This window comes from Aedes aegypti, chromosome 2 (assembly GCF_002204515.2).
Source record: "Aedes aegypti strain LVP_AGWG chromosome 2, AaegL5.0 Primary Assembly, whole genome shotgun sequence".
Taxonomy (NCBI): Eukaryota; Metazoa; Arthropoda; class Insecta; order Diptera; family Culicidae; genus Aedes; species Aedes aegypti.
In genome coordinates, this window is record NC_035108.1 from 436,115,659 (window position 1) to 436,135,129 (window position 19,471).

The 19,471-nt window shown below is 40.6% G+C and overlaps 1 protein-coding gene across 1 annotated transcript; it reads left to right on the forward strand.

Moving 5' to 3' along the window:
• Window positions 1-88: 88 nt before the first annotated feature.
• On the forward strand, window positions 89-15,898 carry LOC5567009 (lysosomal alpha-mannosidase). Its single transcript, XM_001651361.2, has 6 exons — window positions 89-429; window positions 12,551-12,653; window positions 12,715-13,322; window positions 13,386-13,519; window positions 13,580-15,266; window positions 15,329-15,898. Exons 1-6 carry the CDS (start codon window positions 319-321, stop codon window positions 15,698-15,700), a joined length of 3,015 nt encoding a protein of 1,004 aa, XP_001651411.2. The 5' UTR covers window positions 89-318; the 3' UTR covers window positions 15,701-15,898.
• The last annotated feature ends 3,573 nt before the right edge of the window (window positions 15,899-19,471 follow it).

A 19,471-nucleotide genomic window follows, 5' to 3' on the forward strand; every position in this document is an offset into this window, starting at 1 on the left:
GTTTTGAAAAGATTTAAATAGCTGTATAGGTCAAATTATCAATTTGTTCCGAACAAAAAGCTCAAACATTTCTACAATTAAACACAATGAACTATACTTTATGTGTGTACAACAATAAGGTGCTCTAATAATAAATGGAGGAATTACTGTAGCTGCACAATAAGCTAAATATCTGTACGTGCGAGTATGCATTGTTATGTGAACTATAATTTGCGCGATAAAAAACGGCCAAATAGTCAGTCAGTGTCGCGTTTTCAGTGGAAGTGGATGGTTTGAAAATAATTAGAATCCAAGTTGTTCGGACAGTGCAATCCTGGCATGAAGAAAATACAATTCAGATGTTTTTTGTTACCGATCATAGTTTGTATACTGTCAGTCGTACGAAGCAACGGTGATGTTTCCAATCGGGTAACTACATGTGGTTATGAGGTGAGAGCTTTTGATCTGTTGAACAATATTAGTGATGCCAATGTAGGTATTAAATCAAGCCCAAAAAAGTAAATATTTCATATACTAAGTGATCAGTTTACTTGTGCTAAATTTGTGAAATTTCTAAGTCTAAGAACAAGTTTTAAATCGGATGCAAATGACAAACTATCATCTTGTGTGGCCGTTTTGGCGTTAGAATTATTCCAAACCTTACAACAATTGTAGTGCTGAGCTCAAATCTTGTGTGTAAAAAAATCCCATTATTTCCACCGGGAAAGTCAGAGAAATAAGCGTGAACGGAACTGTCGAGCAACATAAGCTTGTAACGGAGATACACTACTATGCTACTATGTTCAATGTTGTAACATGTCAGCAATTGCGCCATTTGGCAGCAGCTCTAAATGCCGTGAAATGAGAAATGCCGTATTTTTGACGATTTTTTAACAATTTATCTGTACTTTGGATACAAAAATGTGCAGAAAAGGAAAAGGAATGATACTACGGTTGAATTTTTACGATTAGGCTTGAGGTTGACAATCTCGTAGAACAAACACTGTAGAGAAATGTATGTTTTACAGGTGCTGTGATGAACAGATATCGATTTTATAAGGTCAAAAACATCTCCAATCGACATACAATGTTCTCAAAAGTTGTAAAGTACTAATAATAGTTCAACTAGTGGTATTTATTTTGACTTTCGGTTTTTAAAATTCCCGTTAGAGTTGAATTGGATTTTTCCAAGGAAGCGGAATCTCTTAAGGAACTCTTGGTGTTCCCGTGTAGGAATTTTCGATGAATTCTTTTAGATGTATTTCTTTAGGAAGGAGGAAGGAAGGAATTTCAAGGAACTTCTAGAGAAAATCGGTGTTTTATGTTCTGGAGGAATCTGTGGAGGAATTACTAGGGAAATCACTAGAAGAATCACTGGAAGATTTTTGATAGAAGCAATTTCTGATGGAAATTCTTGGTGGAATTTCTGATGGAATTCCTGCATCACCTTCTCGGAAGGGATTTCTTGAGCAATCTCTTTAAGAATTTCTAGAGGAATTCCTGGTGGAATTGCAGCAAAAAAAATCTGATAGAATCTGATCAGAAATTCCTGAAGTTTCAGTAGAGGAATTCTTAAAAATATCTTTGGAGGAATTTTTGGTAGAATTCTTGAAGAAAGCATTGAAAGAAATCCCTCGAAACGTTTTCACAGGAGGAATTTCAGGTTGAACCTGTGGATACAGGAATCAATAATGACATTTTTGGTAGAATCTCAAGAAGATTTGTCGGAGAAATTCCTAGTATTACCCATAGATTTCTGAAAAAAACTTCAACGTAGAATAACTAGAGGAAACCACTAAAAGATTCTGGATATAATGTTTGAAAAAAAAATCCCATTGTAATTCCCATATCGATGCTTACTCAGAATAATACCCGACAGAGACCCCTCATAATTTTAGAGTTTTGCCGGAATACTTCGTATGAATTATAATTGAAATTCCTCATCCAAATCCATTTTTTCGGGTACCTTAACTTTGAATGTTCTAGTTTTCGTTACAAGGATTGTTCAAAAATCGTAATTCTCCCCACATATCCACTAGACTTGCCGAGATTGAAAACATGCGAAGAAATATCGGCTTCATTTAAAAAAAAACCGGAGTCATCTACGCGCGAAACGCAATTTTACTCTTAATCTACGCGTTGAACTGAACCTAAACGTCGGGCATAGTGCGCTGGATCTTATGCGTACTACACAGCGCCCGACGTAGTTCAACTCGTCAATCATGACCAGAACGACCAAATACTCGATCCTCGATGCTATGGGTTCACTAATATCAGGAGTGGATTCAATAAAAGGTGTGACGTTAATTCCTTTTCTAACATACCACCCAACACATCCACAGGATTTTGTTCTTTGTCTGCGACCAGACGGTAGTGAGTGTCTGATGAAATTGTAGCCAGGATACTGGCCTACAGGAGAAGTGTCTTCCAATATTGTTTCAGTTAATGAAAAAAGATGACACTTATGATACAGTATGAGGAAATGAAGGTTTTGCTTACACCGCATCAAAGAAAATCGACGACAAATCTCCAGTGTTAGTGGTGTTTACTGCTAGTTCGTGAAGTTGTTGAAACTGTTTATAATCTGTTTTTTTTATAAATTGTTAAGTTGAGAGACAAAGTTGCATTGAAGGTTAACATCAGAAAAAAAAGAACAAGAAGAAGAGGAGTAAGCGTAACGGTAGCCAACATGTGCTATCAAGGTAAATAACTTATTCTACTACTTAAAATGTTTTTTACTCAAAAAAAAATACTATTCTTTACAAGTTTGAGTCGAAGAAAATACCAGAATTCAAAACGAGCGGCGAGCTAATGGCGAAAAAACTGAAATTCAAAATAACCGCCAGATTTTTTTATACCTTCTAACGAAAGCAGGATGTAGCTCCTCTATGCGATGCAACTAAGTTTGCTTTGTATTTCAAGGGAAATATGAGACGTATCATGTGAATAAATACCTAAGTGGTATTTTTAGTGTCTTAAAAAATATTATAATTCGTAAAAGGTTGGCTTGTTATTTTTTGGCTCTCATACAATTTGTACGGAAAAAGGCCACCGACGTCGGTGGTAAAATTTCTGAAAAGCTTCAAAACCGTTTTTCTCAAAACTTCCCAACTTGTAATTATGAGGGTTTTAAAGCATTCAATCTAACTTCTGGTAATGAGAACCTTATCCAGAACATAAAGCATAAAATTTATAAAAGAAAATATATATGAGAATATAATAAAGCAGTGGAACTCAGCCTAACGGATCTGGAGGGCCACCTCAATGCCTTTAAAAAATCTCGCGGGGCACAAAATAAGAGAGAATTTATTTAAATGGCTTTCTATGGGCTTAAATTTTTTCAACACAGGGACGAGTTCCTGGGTTCTTCAATGCACTTTACAAGAGAACAAAATGATTTAAACCATGGTTTTGGTAATTTTGTTCTCTTCATGGTTCCATGGTTTTAATCGTTTTGTTCTCTTGTAAAATGTATTGTTTAATCGAGGAGCTCGCCCCTGTGTTTAAAAAAATATTTTCAATCCCATTGAAAACCGTTCAAATAAACTCTCTCTTATTATGTGCCCCGCGAGAAGTCCTATGCCACAATTTTCATAAATTTCACGAATTCCTTGAAGTTTTGATTTTGAAGTTAACAAATTAAAACATAGAAATTGATACATAAATCTGCATACTTTCAAAGCCTATTGAACTTCAAAAATGCTGCTTCAAAATTTCGTCAAAAACAGCCAGTTACCGTGAAGCGAAGTTTTTTTGTAATATGAGGTAAACTGGAAGTATTTTAATTTACTTAAGCTTTATTTTTGATTCAAGATAACTGCTATTTTTGAAGAAACTAATGATCTTAAACCAATATTGAGATTCTCATGGGCGTATTATAAATTGATTGTACCCCGTTTGGCATAAAGTCGTTTGGCATAAAGCCGTTTGGCATAAAGTTGTTTGGCATAATGGTCGTTTGGCATAATGGCCGTTTGGCATAATGGTCGTTTGGCATAATGGCCGTTTGGCATAATGTATGAGTTAGAATGAATATCGGCATTTTCGAAGCTTTTACCGAGATCAGCACCACTGAGCCCATAGCAAAAAGAACATAAAGTATCGTTGAGTTGTTGCGATATACATATTTGAAAATAGTAAATTGGCAAAGAAAGTTCGCAGTAATTAATAAAGGGAACGCACATATTTTGCTGCAGATCAAGCTCTGTTCCAGTTTATACGTAACACTTGATGAAAATTACATGGTAGAAGAAGGAAAAATTTATTTGCAAAATATTAAAAGCTCTTATCCAAAGATCTATTATTGCAGCATAATGCAAAAATAGCCTATATACGAGAGCAGAATATTTTTCGTTTAAAATGTTTAAGGCTCTTACACTGAATATCTTCTCACAACATAACTCAAATGAACAACACATTTTTGAAAAAACTTGTGGCAAAACTTTTGAACGATTCAATATAAATTTTAATTTTGAAAGTGTACATCAAAAACACTGTCTATTATCGAAAGGAGGGAAAATGTGTGATTGAAATAATATTTTTCCAGCATATCTTGATAGGAGATCTTGTGTTTGCAAATAAAAATATGTTGAATATTTACAGGTTCTAAAGTAATTATTATTCTAACAGCACATCTTGCAAAAATTGCGAAATATATAAATGGTGAACATTTAGCTTGACTAAATAATAAACTTAAAACAGTATAAATATAAAGAACATTTTATTTTTAGAAGAAGGCAAAATTTATGATTGAATCAATAGAAGATTGGACGCCACAAACTATTGCGGCATAATAAAACGAAAAGACATCAAAAATTGCGTTCAGAATCATAGTTCTTGTCCAACTTTTCCCCGAATGTCGTTTCTCTGAATGTCGGTTCCCCGAATGCCAGTGCTTAGAATGACTCGTTTCCCCGAAAAGTGATGCAGTTTAAATAGGTGCTATAATAGTCTTTAGTGGCTGGAAGGTGAACGAGCAAGAACGATAAGCAATCAAAAGAAGCAGGTATTCTGTCATTTTTGGCTATACACTGTAACACACCAGCCTGCGCATTTCGGGGTTTAGAGTAAGGTGGCTTACGCGCCACTCCTTTCGGAGACCACCTACCAGTTTAGGGCTTGCCCGGCCGTAGAGACCCCCAGGGATTGGGTCTAATTACTCCCGATCCGAGATATTTACGAGTCGGCTGACGTCCAACTTTGGGAAGAACAATTAAAGGGGAAAGGGACAGGATTTCAAATTACGTGAAACATACGAACGAAACGACAACGCAAAACTAACTCGCTAGGTTCTCATCACTGGCCGACCTGACAAATCATCGATTTAACCAGAGGAAAAATAGGGAGCATCAACGGTTGTTCCGGGGAACCGCCCCAGTAAAGTAAAATAAATTAAAGAATAGAAACTACGACCGAATTAACATGCAAAATCTTTACGTAGACATTTATTGACGACTCTTCACTATTCGACACTAAACAACATAAATTTTACTATAAATTTCGCCTACATTCATTCTTCCCACGTTACTCTACAACATTTAAACAGCATAACATAAATTCATTTTATTCTCCCTCTCTTCACATCTTCATTACACTAGCCTAGGCCTACTCTCTGCTTTCCCTTCTATCTTTCTATCGTCGTCACTTGGATTGAGTGTTCATGTGCAGATGTTCATTCGAATGGTGTGCGTGTGTGCGTGCTCGTAGTGACTACCAGCGCAAGCGCGGGAGCTAAGGGTAGCCACGTGAAAAAATCGAATAGCCACGCTACCGACTCATAGGCTACGGTAGCGGGTTAAACAGAGCCATGCGCATGGACTTATTTTCTAATCATGCATGATTTCTACTCACGGTTTGCAAACTCTTGGAGGGTCTTACGGGTACCGCAGACGGCCGTTCATTCGTCAGTGAACGCGCCGCTGGGCGAAACTAGCGTCGATGGGTGCTGGTGATGACGCTCTCCGACTCTCTTTCTCCGGTTGTGGGCTAATGCGACGGGGACGGCCGACGCGACGCCGGCGGTGAACTCCTCTTCACGTTGGCGCAATTCCTGATGAATGCTGGGTGCCTGCTACCGTCGCCTGGGGCGCGAATAACGTGCGCAAGCCCCCTTCCGGTTTCCGTACCCCCGGGATAAACCTCGTAGCTGACGGTGGGGTCAGAAGCGATCTTGATGGGTAGTGTGATGTGTTCGGTTCCGCAGGAAGCCACAAACCTGATCTCGAAGACACTCGCACGTAATTTCTGCTAACTAAATGCACTCAATCTCAACGGATCAATTCTAGCTACTCGACTGATCTTCAAAGACACATCACGGCGCGAAACTTAACTGTGATCACTCCTGCCTCTTCCACTAGCCAGAACGAAGTGCTCGATCAAGGTCGGATTATCCTCAGATCTGTCGCGAGATGCATGTCCTCTTCGCTATCAAATCTGAAATATTTCCCGAAAGAAATACCCGAGATTTATTCGTTCCCATGTTCGCGAAACATTCAAGGTCAGGGGGAGGGGGTTGTTCTTCACCGCAAGGCTTTCGTCAAAACGGCTCGTCTCTATCTCCGACCTAAAGAGAGGCGAACCATTCGGGAAAGTTCAATATCCCTTGAATGCATTTCTTGGGGGTCAATGCTCAGAAGCACACGCGCAAATTTGGCTAGAGTGCTATCGCTGTTGCTTTTTGGGCGGCACATAACATGTGCGAATTGGCTTCAGACGGAACTCATTTACCATGTGGTTTGGAGGATGCTACTCGTGAACTCCGAAGAATGTTCATGCAGGGAGTGAATTGCTTAACCTTAGACTGGTTCAATATATTTAACTATTTAAATGGACAAATATTTTGAAGCATACGAAAAACATTGAACTAAACATAAATTTACTCTATGGTCGTTACAACACATGTTGGCAAAAATATTGAGGACGGTAAAACTCGAAAGAACCGCCAATTAAATAAAGAAGGGTGCATATCAGATGGTCAGTTCGCTCACCACCCTAAAATGTTTAAAGTTACGACAAGTATGAGTGCAACAAACTTTTCAGGGAAGTGGACTTTTTGTTGAAGCGGGATAATCGGGAAACTGGTATTCGGAATACTGGCGTTCGGGGTAATGACATTTGGGGAACCGACGTTACGGGAAAAGTAGCACAACCCATCAAAGTAACTGCAGTAATCGATTTCTCTTTTCGCTGATAACTTGAGCAGATCAATGTTATCAATTGCCGCCATTTTGTCAGTTGGGAACAACAAAATATCTAAAAAATAAAGAAATCTTAAAAGAACAGCCTATGTATAAAAGAAGGTGAAATTTGTTTCAATTTCAAATGAACAGTTTTTATGCCTATAATTGGTTACATCATATTTAAAAAAAATCCAATGTTTGGAAGAAGGGTAAATTAGTGCTAAATATATCAAAATCTTCAGTGCAAAAAAATATTCCAATAGCGGAACTCAAAAGAAGAATTAATATTTGAAAGAAGGGTAATTTCTGCATAAATTGTAAAATATTATTGACAATAACTTTCCTAATATGCTTTAGTTTATTCAAGAGCATATGTTTGTAGAACATAACTCTTGCCCAGCAACTCCTATCCCTACCTCCTCGTGGTACTGGCCGGGGTACGAGTAACCTTGGGGAAGATCGGGTAACCAACCCCCGGTGGGAACTTTGGTCGTATGCTGACAGGGAAGGGGGGGTTTGCTTTTGCAAACCTGGAGCGTCTGTACTCCACGTTAGGAGCGGCTCACAACTGCGTCTGTTCCCCATGTCAGGGGCGGCTGATCATCGTCCGAGTGCCAGAGAAGGACTCTAAGCTAAACTGCGCACTATGGCCCTCCGAACATTTAGGGGGAATGGTCCTCCGGAAATCTAGGGGGTTGGTGTCAGGCCCTGCGAGCCAGCCGTAAAAACACATCAGCACAGGAACGTCAACGAGAGAATACGGACCGGAACAATCGGCAAAGACCACAGCGACGAAAATGGACTAGCGATTGGAAACTCGGTACGTGGAACTGCAAATCTCTCAACTTCATTGGAAGTACTCGCATACTCTCCGATGTACTGAAGACCCGCGGTTTCGACATCGTAGCGCTGCAGGAGGTGTGCTGGACAGGAGCATTGGTGCGAACGTTTAGAGGTAATCATACCATCTACCAGAGCTGCGGCAACACACGCGAGCTGGGAACAGCTTTTATAGTGATGGGTGATATGCAAAGGCGCGTGATCGGGTGGTGGCCGATCAATGAACGAATGTGCAAGTTAAGAATCAAAGGCCGATTCTTTAACTTCAGCATAATCAACGTGCATAGCCCACACTCCGGAAGCACTGATGATGACAAGGACGCATTTTACGCGCAGCTCGAACGCGAGTACGACCGCTGCCCAAGCCACGACGTCAAGATCATCATAGGAGATTTGAACGCTCAGGTTGGCCAGGAGGAGGAATTCAGACCGACGATTGGAAAGTTCAGCGCCCACCGGCTGACGAACGAGAACGGCCTACGACTGATAGATTTTGCCGCCTCCAAGAATATGGCCATTCGTAGCACCTATTTCCAGCACAGCCTCCCGTATCGGTACACCTGGAGATCACCTCAGCAGACAGAATCGCAAATCGACCACGTTTTGATCGATGGACGGCACTTCTCCGACATAACCGACGTCAGAACCTATCGTGGCGCCAACATTGACTCCGACCACTACCTGGTGATGGTGAAACTGCGCCCAAAACTATCCGTCATCAACAATGTACGGTATCGACGCCCGCCCCGGTACAATCTCGAGCGGCTGAAACAACCGGATGTCGCCAATGCGTACGCGCAGCATCTTGAGGCAGCGTTGCCGGATGAGGGCGAGCTCGATAGGGCCCCTCTTGAGGACTGCTGGAGGTCAGTCAAAGCAGCCATTAACGACGCTGCCGAAAGCGTTGTCGGATATGTGGAACGGAGCTCAAGAAACGATTGGTTCGACGAGGAGTGCCAAGAGGTTTTAGAGGAGAAGAATGCAGCGCGGGCTGCAATGCTGCAGCATGGTACGCGGCAAAACGTGGAACGATACAGACTGAAGCGGAAACAGCAAACCCGCCTATTCCGGGACAAAAAGCGCCGCCTGGACGAGGTGGAATGCCAAGAGATGGAGTTGCTGTACCGTTCTCAAGAAACGCGGAAGTTCTATCAGAAGCTCAACACATCCCGCAAAGGCTTCGTGCCGCGAGCTGAGATGTGCCGGGATAAGGATGGGAGCATCTTGACGGACGGACGCGAGGTGATCGAAAGGTGGAAGCAGCACTACGATGAACACCTGAATGGCGCAGAGAACACAGGCACAGAAGGTCAGGACAGCGAAGGCGATGGCTACGTCAGCACAGCGGATAGCGGAAATCAACCAGCTCCCACGATGGGGGAAGTTAAGGATGCCATTCAACAGCTCAAGAACAACAAAGCCGCTGGCAAGGATGGTATCGGAGCCGAACTCATCAAGATGGGCCCGGACAGGTTGGCCGCTTGTCTGCATCGGCTGATAGTCAGAATCTGGGAAACGGAACAGCTACCGGAGGAGTGGAAGCAAGGCGTTATATGCCCTATCTACAAAAAGGGCGACAAACTGGAGTGTGAAAATTATCGTGCAATCACCATCCTAAACGCCGCCTATAAAGTGCTATCCCAGATTCTCTTCCGTCGTCTATCACCTATAGCAAACGAGTTCGTGGGAAGTTATCAAGCAGGTTTCATCGACGGCCGCTCGACAACGGACCAGATCTTTTCCGTGCGGCAAATCCTCCAGAAATGCCGTGAGTACCAGGTCGCTACGCACCATTTGTTCATCGATTTCAAGGCGGCATACGATAGTATCGACCGCATAAAGCTATGGAAAATCATGGACGAGAACAGCTTTCCCGGGAAGCTCACAAGATTGATCAGAGCAACGATGGACGGTGTGCAAAACTGCGTGAAGATCTCGGGCGAACACTCCAGTTCGTTCGAGTCTCGGCGGGGACTACGACAGGGCGACGGACTTTCGTGCCTGTTGTTCAATATTGCGCTTGAAGGTGTCATGCGGAGAGCCGGACTTAACAGTCGAGGCACGATTTTCACGAGATCCGGACAATTTGTTTGCTTCGCGGACGACATGGATATTATTGGGAGAAAATTTGAAACGGTGGCAGATTTGTTCACCCGCCTGAAACGCGAAGCAACAAGAGTCGGGCTAATGGTGAATGCGTCGAAAACAAAGTACATGCTGGTTGGCGGAACTGAGCGCGACAGGGTCCGCCTAGGAAGCAGTGTTACGATAGACGGGGATACCTTCGAGGTGGTGGACGAGTTCGTCTACCTCGGATCCTTGTTGACGGCTGACAACAATGTTAGTCGGGAAATACGAAGGCGCATCATCAGCGGAAGTCGTGCCTACTATGGGCTCCAGCAGAAACTGCGGTCAAGAAAGATTCACCCCCGCACCAAATGCACGATGTACAAAACGCTCATAAGACCGGTAGTCCTCTATGGGCATGAGGCGTGGACTATGCTCGAGGAGGACTTGCAAGCTCTTGGGGTTTTCGAACGCCGAGTGCTAAGGACGATCTTCGGCGGCGTGCAGGAGAACGGCGTGTGGCGGCGAAGGATGAACCACGAGCTCGCTCAACTCTACGGCGAACCCAGTATCGTGAAGGTAGCTAAAGCTGGAAGGATACGCTGGGCAGGGCATGTTGCAAGAATGCCGGACAACAACCCTGTAAAGATGGTGTTCGCCACGAATCCGGTCGGAACAAGAAGGCGTGGGGCGCAGCGAGCTAGGTGGATTGATCAGGTACACCAGGACCTGGAGAGCGTGGGTCACAGTCGAGGATGGAGAGAAGCGGCCATGAACCGAGGGAATTGGCGAAATATTGTTGGCGAGGCTTTATCAAGATAATTGATGTAAAGCCAAATAAGTAAGTAAGTAAGTATGTTTGTAGAATAAAGTGACATTTTGTATCAATTATTGTCAATTATTGACTCCAAAAGAAGCCCGAATCTCATCTTAAAAAATTCTTGGTTTCAGACTCATTATGCCAAATGACTATTATGCCAAACGACCATTATGCCAAACGACCGTTATGCCAAACGACTTTATGCCAAATGACCATTATGCCAAACGACTTTATGCCAAATGACCTACCACCTTATAAATTACAGTTAATTTCTTAATAATTACTGATAGATATTCGACTGAACAGGACGAGAAACACAGACAAATTGACTAAGATTTCAATAAACGGTTGCAAAAGCGAAGAGATCTGAATCCTGTCATAAGAAATTTTCCACATGAACGGGCCACATGATCTTAACACTCGAAATAGTTTCGCTGTACAAAAAAAGGGCCACATGTAGCCCGCGGGACACAGTTTGATGACCACTGTATTATAACGTCAGAATTGTTTTCTGGAAAAAGGCCCCCACAAGACTCTGGCCCCGGGGCCCCTACATTTGGAAATCCGGCCCTGAGCGCTATGATGAAAGAAGGATCATTCTCTATCAACCAGTGATGTTGGTATGGATGCTTATTCATTCATTTGCTCAGAAACAACGAGCTACACACGCGGTTAGCAATGGCTTTTTGGGCGTTATCCCAGAGTACGCGAGAGTTTCACTCAAGATTGTAAGCTTTTTCGAATGCAAAGAGACAGTTTACATTATTTATCGTTAAATGTTCAGTTATAACTCGTTTAACATGATTATCATAAAACTTTACGTGCCATGTAAATTTAAGGTTTTTTTTGCTGTGTAGTTTTTACATAGCTTGATTGAAAGTTAATTACAGTCAACGCTCTCTTACTCGGTATATCGATATCGGGTATAGAACCATAGTATAAGTTGGTTTTCATGGCTACCTCGATGGGCCCTTAGATCGCATATGCACTACTGGTGCTGTGTTCTATAACTCGATACCTCCCAAACTAGATGGTCCCTTCAATGTGGAGTTATGGAGAGTTCACTGTATAATCAGATTTTTGTAATGTACTATAAAACGGATATATTGCCATTGGCGAAGCTCGTTGTTTCTGAGATTTGAAAGGATTCACACGTTATTTAACAACGTAATGATGAAGAAAGCATCATTCTCGACCTGCCTATGGTGTTGGTTCGGACGCTTATTCATTCATTTGCTCAGAAACAACGAGCTACACACGTGGTTACGTGCCGTGTACATTTTAGATTTCTTTTGGTGTGTACACCTTAAAAATCTGTAAATATTTCTATGGAAAACTCAACTTAATAAAAATGGAATAATTCATAATCACCTTTAGATATCTATGAACTAGAAAACATGGAATGTCTGTGATGCGAACGAAACATTCACTATTCTTGAAAGGGAATGCTTTTTGGTACTGTCCTGCTGAAATTGGACCAATGGTGAATTGACCCCTAGATTACAGTAATTTACTTTTAAACTTTTCATATTTTTGTTCCATATTTGTTTTTGGACATCCTCTTACCTTCCAAGAGTTCTTAAATACACAAGTGATTGATATTGGCATCACCCTAATATTGCCCTTCAAAAATTTTAGGGTTCACTAAAATTATATTCTATTGCAGTCATGTCCGGAGCTCAAAAAAGATATGCTAAACGTCCATTTGGTGCCGCACACTCACGACGATGTCGGCTGGCTGAAAACTGTTGATCAGTACTACTACGGAAGTATGCATTTAGGAATTGAATGATCAAATATTTTGAAACGTTTGTGAATTATTCATCACAGGTCACACACGAATCCAGAAAGCTGGCGTGCAGTACATCCTGGACTCGGTAATTCAATCGTTACTTAGAGATCCCTCGCGGAGATTCATCTACGTAGAGTCGGCCTTTTTCTTCAAGTGGTGGAAAGAGCAGACGCCGCAATTGCAGGACGCGGTCCGGAATTTGGTGAATCAGGGAAGGTTGGAGTTCATCGGTGGGGCTTGGAGCATGAACGATGAGGCCACAACTCACTATCAGAGCATTATCGATCAGTTTGCGTGGGGGTTGAAGCTGTTGAACGATACCTTTGGGGAATGTGGAAGACCCCGAATCGGATGGCAGATAGATCCCTTTGGGCATTCACGGGAACAGGCTTCTATCTTTGCACAGATGGGCTTTGATGGGTGTTTTTTCGGACGATTGGATTATCAGGATAAGAATAGTAGACTAAATGGAAAGAATGCCGAGATGATCTGGAAAACTAGTGCCAACTTGCCGGATTCTGATCTGTTCACGGGAGTGCTGTTCAACGTGTACCAACCTCCTCCGGGATTCTGCTTCGATGTACTGTGTCCAGACGAACCGTTTATCGATGATCCCGAAAGTGCTGAGAATAATGTGGATAGAAAGGTAAGATTATAATGTGTTAATATTTTGATAATATGGAATATAATTTGTACGCTTCATCAACAGATTGATTATTTCTTGATGTATGTCAAAAAACAAGCGAAGCATTACAGGACCTACAATATCGTGTTGACAATGGGTGGAGATTTCACTTACATGGACGCTAATATCTACTTCAAGAACATGGACAAACTCATAAAGTAAATAACTTTATATATTTCTACAGTTTTTCATGAAACGAGCAAAAATTTTTTTCTCAGATATGCAAACGCTAGGCAAACCAACGGTTCCAATGTTCACGTATTCTACTCGACGCCATCTTGCTATTTGAAAGCCCTAAACGATGCAGACATAACGTGGCCAACCAAAAGTGATGACTTCTTCCCCTATGCCTCGGATCCTTACACATATTGGACCGGTTATTTCACCTCACGCCCAACGTTGAAAAGATTCGAACGTGTCGGAAATCACTTTCTGCAAATTTGCAAACAACTAACTGCGCTGACTCCCCGTAAAGATAAGCATTCAATTTCACGCCTGAATCTTTTACGTGAAGCAATGGGAGTAATGCAGCATCACGACGCCGTGACCGGCACGGAAAAGCAGCACGTAGCCGATGACTACTCCCGAATGCTGTCTCACGCGATCAATTCCTGTGTAGAAAACACTAAAACTTCGTTTCAGCATTTGGTTGGTGCAAATGCAACATTCGAATTCGAATCCTGCCCTCTTCTCAACATCAGCAAATGTGAAATTACCGAAAACAAGAGTAGCTTCTTCGTCACTCTCTACAACCCTCTAGCTCATTCTACAAACCAGTACGTACGATTGCCAGTTCCCGGAAAAATGTACATAATTAAAGACATCCTTGGAAGAGAAATCCCAGGGCAAATTGTCCCAGTCGCGCAGTCAGTCCGAAAACTCTACTACCGCTTCAGCAGAGCAAGCCACGAACTTGTATTCTTGGCTAGTGGAATACCGCCACTTGGGTACAAATCGTACTTTGTTACGCGAACTGCCGAAAACGTAGATGAGTCCCCACAAAACTCGCAAACGAATCTGCAGCTCAACCAGGAGGAAGTAACCATAGGAAACAAATTCCTCAATATCAGTTTCGATTCAAATGGATTTCTCAGTTCGATTACGACTGATGGAGTCGTACATCATCTGCGGCAGAACTTCGTCTACTACGAAGGTGCATCCGGGAATAACATCATCTTTAAAAACCGTTCATCCGGTGCCTACATATTCCGTCCCAACGGGACGGATCACGCCGTTACAAATAAAGTGCATCTGACGATCTTCCGAGGTAGTATTGTTCAGGAAGTCCATCAGACGTTCAACGAGTGGATAAGCCAAGTGGTCCGCGTTTACGCCGAAGAGAACCATGTTGAACTCGAGTGGATGGTGGGACCTATTCCGGTAGAAGACGAGATCGGGAAGGAGATCGTTTCCAAATTCTATACGGCAGCTCATTCCAATGGAGTGTTTTGGACAGATTCCAACGGTCGGGAGATGATGAAGCGGAAAAGAAACCATCGTGACACTTGGGAGGTGCATCTGGAAGAACCCATAGCTGGAAACTACTACCCGGTGACGGCAAAGATCGCCTTAGAAGACGAAAACATCCGACTGGCTGTGTTGAATGATCGTGCTCAGGGTGGCTCTAGCATGCAGGATGGATCGCTGGAGTTGATGGTCCACCGAAGACTTCTGTATGATGATGCGTTCGGAGTTGGAGAAGCCTTGGACGAGAAGGCTTTCGGAACAGGAGTGATCGCGAGGGGAAAGCACTTCGTGGTGTTTGGGTCGAAGAAGACAAGCAGTCCTACGTTGGAGGCGAGGGAGAGATTTCTGCAGAATCTTGTTCATTTACCGAGTTGGATGTTTCTTAGTGATGCTACCGGGCTGAAATTCGAAGACTGGCAGACGCAATTCAACGATATGGTAAGTTTTTGGTACAAAAAAGACGAAGCTTGATCGCTGAACATTTTTAAATTTCATTTCAGCACTCAGCCCTATCGAGTTCCCTTCCACCCAATGTCAACCTATTGACGCTTGAGCCTTGGAAAGAAAACAGTATTCTAGTTCGATTTGAGCATATTCTGGAGAAAAATGAAGATCCTTCGTATTCGAAACCAGTTCAATTCAAGTTACAGGACTTCTTTGGTTCATTCAATATTGAAGAAATTCGCGAGACTACGCTGGACGGTAACCAGTGGAAGGAGGATAGCAACAGTTTTCATTTCAAAGTGGAGTCCAATTATATGCCACAACAGAGCCCAGAATCAGTATCACAGACACAAAGGAGTGATGGATATGAAATTGTTCTGGAGCCAATGCAGATTCGTACATTTATAGTTCAACTAAGAATTGCATAGTGAAGGATAAAGGAGTCAAAACATAATAATAATTAGGTTTATTCTACGAATGGCATGCGATTAGAATTGTCGGTCTCGTATAACGAGGTGACAATTCTTGACTCGAGTGAAATGACTCTTCATTTGATTTATACGACCTACAATTCTCACTTTACGCCACTCTTAGAATAAACCCAAATGTAACACATCAAAACAGAATAAAAATTGTATAGAAAATCGAATAATTGTCATTTATTAAGATATTTAGTTCTACATCAATTTTAACTTGATAAAACCTCGCCAACAATGCTTCGCCAATTCACTCGATTTCTTCTCTCCATTCTCGACTGCAATCCACGATCTCCAGGTCCTAATGCACCTGGTCAATTTTTCAGCTCACTGCGCCCCACGCCTTTTTGTTCCAACTGGATTCGAAGTAAATACCTTGTGCACTACTATATGGTTATCATTCCTTGCACATTTACAGTCGCCTCTTCACATCTCGATATTGAAGGAACCATCGAGATAGGGAGGGGTCGCGATAGAACAAATTTTTAATGAATACTAGATTGAAAATCATTATCATATGGTAGAAATTTTATAATCGGTGTTTCTTGAGGTGACACCCATACGTTGTTCTTGGAATATTTGAGAATAAGCATATACAATAATTTAGTCCGGTGTAATGTGTCCATCTCGGGACAAAAAAATCCCAGGATTCAACAAATTTCTGGATTTCCGGTTTCCCGGGATATTATTTCTGACATTCCGGGAATCCCGGGATTCCCGAATATACGTAGAATTTAATGAAAACCACTAAATTTTAATGAAAACCAATGACATTTTTCTTTAGTTTCAAACCTTATTCGAAAAATAAGAAAAGCATCATAAAAAAGAGAATAAATTATTTATTATTTTCATACAAATTCCAATTTACTAAGTAACACATATTTTTATTTGTCTAGTTGCAAATTTTTAATACTTTTTCTCATTGATTGTTATGTTTAAAACTAGGCTGAGAAAGCAAATCTAAAAGTACACCTAAATTTTAGTCGACTAACATTCAGTTTTCAGTAACCAACTTTTTGAATGATATTCAACAATATATACTTTCAATGATCTTTAATTCTTTTAAATCTTTAATTAATTAACTTTTGTTCTAAAGTTTTAACAACTTTTCAAAAATCTGAAGTATTTGTTTTACTATAATGACTTAATTTTTTACCAATTTTTCATTCATATGTATGATAAAGAATTTGAAAATATCTCTAGCAAATCTATAATTAGTCAAGCTAAATTTTGATTTTTTATAGTTACTCCAAAGTTATAATTTACATATTATCTTAAAAAGTTTCAATTGGAAGTTCTTAATTTCATTGAAAGAAATTATATTGTTGAATTCTTACTTCGATTTAAACCAAAATATTAGTTTAATTCCAAATTTTAGACATCCCGGGATCCCGGGATTTCCCGGGACAAGCTTAGATTTTTGTCCCGAATCCCGGGACAATCAAAATGGCCGTGAAATGGACATTCTACAGTCAACTCTCCATAACTCGATATTGAAGGGACCATCGAGTTAGGGAACTATCGAGTTATAGAACACAAAACCAGTGCATATGAGCAATTCTCGCTGAAACCAGGCCGCCATCGGCACCCATCGTTAGAATTCCAATTTTATGACACTGATCACTAGTTTTCGATAAAACTTAAGGGTGGTCCTTTCTTTTTTCTCAAATTGGTGGACCCCTCGTACGCCAGCTAGCTGAACAGTTTGCGAAAAAGCCCATTTTTTTTGAGAAATCTTGGGTATTTCTTCACGGGATATGTCTAATATTTCGCTTGGAACACATATCAAACTTAGTGGCATCGTATAGAGAAAGGATATAGTTTTCATCTAAACTTGAAAAAATTTTGGCAGCCATCTTGAATTTTGTTAGAAAAATCGATTTTTCACCATTAGCGCACCGCTAGTTTTGAATTCTGAGATCACCATCAGAAAGCTGAGGAAAAATTGCGTAAGATAGGCTACAGAAACTAGGTGAGCAATGGTATTTACCCTATCAAATGAACGATTTTCTAAATCATGTTATACGATTTTGACGTATATGGCAAGTGCAATCAATACAAACACGTATTCAAATTATGACAATAGCTTGATGGGCGATGATGAAGGGCAACAAAAGTGTTTAGTTTATGTAGGGTCCTATCCTCTGGATTACATCGAGCTGCCAATCTATAACAGGGAATGATGTCTGTTAGCGCTGGCAACACAGTAACGAGGAGAGAGCTTGAGCCGGGGAGGGACAGGGAGTAGAGTAGAGTGTGTGACGATGAACGGTGCGAACGTGACTAGGGTTGTCGCAAAATCTCAATTAATCGATTAGTTGGTAATCGATTACAGTTCAAGAATATCGATTATCGATAACGATTAATCGACTAGTATTTTTCGATTAATCGAATGAATCGACGTTTTTTTCTGTAAATATGAGTTCTTACTGCTATAAGGTACACCGGAGTAGGCAAAATGAAATACTAAGTTCCAACCATGATAACAATAAGTGTTAGCAGGTTTTTCGTTCCTTAAAGTTGGTTTCATTTGTTAGCACAATGTTTCTGTAGTGAAATTTTAAATTATTACGAAATTTTACATTTCACGTAACCCCAGCCGTTTCGACTTGCCCGAAATTTAATTGAAAAACAGTTTTTTAAAAAAGCCTCTAATTTTTTTTAAACCATATATTCCGACTAGTTAGTTATTAACATTAATGTAAAATGTGAAATTATCTAAACCTATTACATTTTCTGGTGTTTCAATTAGATAGGTATAGTAAATTGCTAAGGTTTTAATAATATACTGCTTTGAATCGTGATTAATATTCCTAAGGGTTGGATAAATTCTTGTGAATTCAGATGGACATGCACGATAAAATTCTTTTAAAATTTAATAGAATTTATCCAATTTTCGAAGCATGAAGCTGAGGTTCATGACTTAGTAAATTGTTTCTTCAAGTTATTGTTTTTAAATCAAGATGAATTTAAGTATGTTATAAGTATACTATTTATATATTAATATTTCGTTAAACCTATGGCCTACACTTATAATTCTGAAGCTTATCCTCTCCGTTCCCATTGTTCATGATTTCCATTATGGAAATGAAAAAAAAACATAGAACTGACCCACTTATGCAGAACATACATGAACGAGCTTTGTAGAAAATTTCTGGTTTGCTTCCCTTACTCTTGGAGAATAATTAGATCGAACTTCCATTGAAATTTGTGATATTTTTATTCATGGTAAATTGTAGGGAATAACTTGAAGAGTTTGTAAAACAGTTCGTATTTATCAGAACCACTAAAAATGTTTACGGAATTGTTACAAAATTCTAAGAAGATTTTGAAATGAGTTTCTACACGATTTTCGAATGAACTTTTAATTCGTTTTTCAAGAAATTTCAATACCTTAATACCGATATTCAGTTTTTTCAGGTAAGCTCTGTTTAGGTTACTTCAGAGTTTTCTACCTTCTGAATATTTTTTTTCACAATTCTGCAAGGAGGAGAACGGTAAAGATAAATAGAATTTTTACTATTAATCTATACGTTTGCTTTTTTTACATTATAACCTAGCTATCCTGGTAGAAGTGCAGTTTATGGGCGTTTATTCTACATATTATAACACACAATTTCCTAACGTTATCTATAAAGTTTATGGAATTTCCCCTCGCATGCGCCTGAGTTCTGGACAAATGCATCAGTCAAAAAAAAAACAAATCCGTTGACCCGCTCTCAT

Coding starts and splice junctions, on each gene's coding strand:
- LOC5567009 (XM_001651361.2), top strand. CDS start 319: ATGAAGAAAATACAATTCAGATGTTTTTTGTTACCGATCATAGTTTGT. Junction 13,323..13,385: donor AGAATAATGTGGATAGAAAG/GTAAGATTATAA, acceptor CTTCATCAACAG/ATTGATTATTTCTTGATGTA. Junction 15,267..15,328: donor AGACGCAATTCAACGATATG/GTAAGTTTTTGG, acceptor ATTTCATTTCAG/CACTCAGCCCTATCGAGTTC.